Genomic DNA, 1529 nt, shown 5'->3' on the forward strand with positions numbered 1-1529 from the left:
GGAGACCAACAAGAAGAACACGGTAGACCTGGTGAGTCAGTCTCCTGCGCCGGTTCTCCTGCAGGCCGGGACCCGCCCCCCGCCCCGCAGCCCCAGCCTGCCCCAGGCCTCCCCGGGGGGCCCCGCAGGCCCTGACCCCTGCCGGCCCATGCCCAGGTGAACACGCACCACCTGCACTCCTCCAGCGACGATGAGGACGACAGGCTCAAGGAGTTCAACTTCCCGGAGGAGGCGGTGCTGCAGCAGGTGCGGGCAGGGAGGGCAGGGGAGGGAGGCTGTGTGCAGGCCTGCCCTGACTGCCGCCCCCCGCAGGCCTTCATGGACTTCCAGATGCAGCGCATGACCTCGGCCTTCATCGACCACTTCGGCTTCAACGACGAGGAGTTCGGGGAGCAGGAGGAGAGCGTGAAGTGAGTGTGCCCCGGCCAGGCCGGGCGCGGAGGGCTTCGAGGTGGTGAGGAGCCCCGCCCGCAGCTGCTCCCTCCCCTGAGGGCGTTGGGGGACCTGCCTTGGTGGGGGTTGTGAGCCTGTCCGCCACGTGCCAAGTCAGCCCGCGGGGGTTGTGAACATGCTTCCTGTGTCGGAGACAGCAGGTGACAGGCTGGAAGCAGTCCCGTCACAGGAGGGGCTAGAGCTCAGTGCAGACACGGCGCTCTCCCGCTCCGGGCGAGAGGCGACCAGGACAAGTAGGGGCTGTTGGAAAGTGGCACAGTGTGTGGATCGGAGCGTACACGGACAAGCTCTTCCCACGGTGTGTGTCAGTACTTAAAGCGTGTGGATTTGGTTCCTTCATCCGGGAGTGACACTTCTGGAGGCTTTCTGGAGGAGAGAGCCGAGCAGAGACTGGTGGGCATGTGTGGACGCAGAAAGGCCGGGGGTGCGAGGTGGTGGTGGGCACAGCACTTCCCGTGATCCCTGGGCTCCCTGGCCCCCACCTGGGTCCTGCCTTGGGGACCTGTGTGCCTCGAAATGAGTGTCTCACTCAGGTTATGCTCTCAAAGCCTGAAAGCCTAGCTTGCCCGGCGAAGTTGTGTCCCTTGTTTTATGAAGAGGAAACAAGGTGCAGGAGCCTTAGGCCTCCGCGTGGGGCCCCGCGGGACTGGGGGCACACGGGCGGGGCGCCTCGCCCTGCAGACGCCTGCTGACGGGGGTGCTCCAGGAATGGCTGCGGTCCACAGGCAGCCCTAGCAGGAGGTGTGTCTGCTGGAACCGGGTCCAGGAGAGAGGGTCCCTCACTGTCTCTGTGCCTCCCCCACAGCGCGCCTTTTGACAAGACAGCCAGCATCACCTTCTCCCTGAGCGCAGACGACGACAACGTGAGCTGCCCTGACCGCTGCTGGGGGTGGGGGTTTGCTGCAGGCAGGTGGCCCGCCTCACCCTCCCACCCCGCCCCCGCAGCCCAATGCCAACCTGCTAGAGATCTGCTACAAGGACCGCATCCAGCAGTTTGACGACGACGAGGAGGAGGACGAGGAGGAGGGCCAGGGCTCTGGGGAGTCTGACGGGGAGGACGGTGCCTGGCAGGGCGG

At 66.0% G+C, this 1529-nt stretch overlaps 1 protein-coding gene across 1 annotated transcript in view; it reads left to right on the plus strand.

The window, feature by feature from the left end:
- The window catches only part of PPP6R1 (protein phosphatase 6, regulatory subunit 1), a 16457-nt gene that overhangs the window by 12146 nt on the left and 2782 nt on the right, over window positions 1-1529 (plus strand). The window contains exons 12-16 of the mRNA XM_010848888.1: window positions 5-31; window positions 157-246; window positions 313-410; window positions 1259-1316; window positions 1399-1526. Coding sequence (XP_010847190.1) covers window positions 5-31; window positions 157-246; window positions 313-410; window positions 1259-1316; window positions 1399-1526 — 401 coding nt within the window. The remainder of the gene's footprint in view (window positions 1-4; window positions 32-156; window positions 247-312; window positions 411-1258; window positions 1317-1398; window positions 1527-1529) is intronic.

The sequence above is a fragment of the Bison bison genome, unplaced genomic scaffold (assembly GCF_000754665.1).
Source record: "Bison bison bison isolate TAMUID 2011002044 unplaced genomic scaffold, Bison_UMD1.0 scf7180017850641, whole genome shotgun sequence".
In the NCBI taxonomy this organism is placed as follows: domain Eukaryota; kingdom Metazoa; phylum Chordata; class Mammalia; order Artiodactyla; family Bovidae; genus Bison; species Bison bison.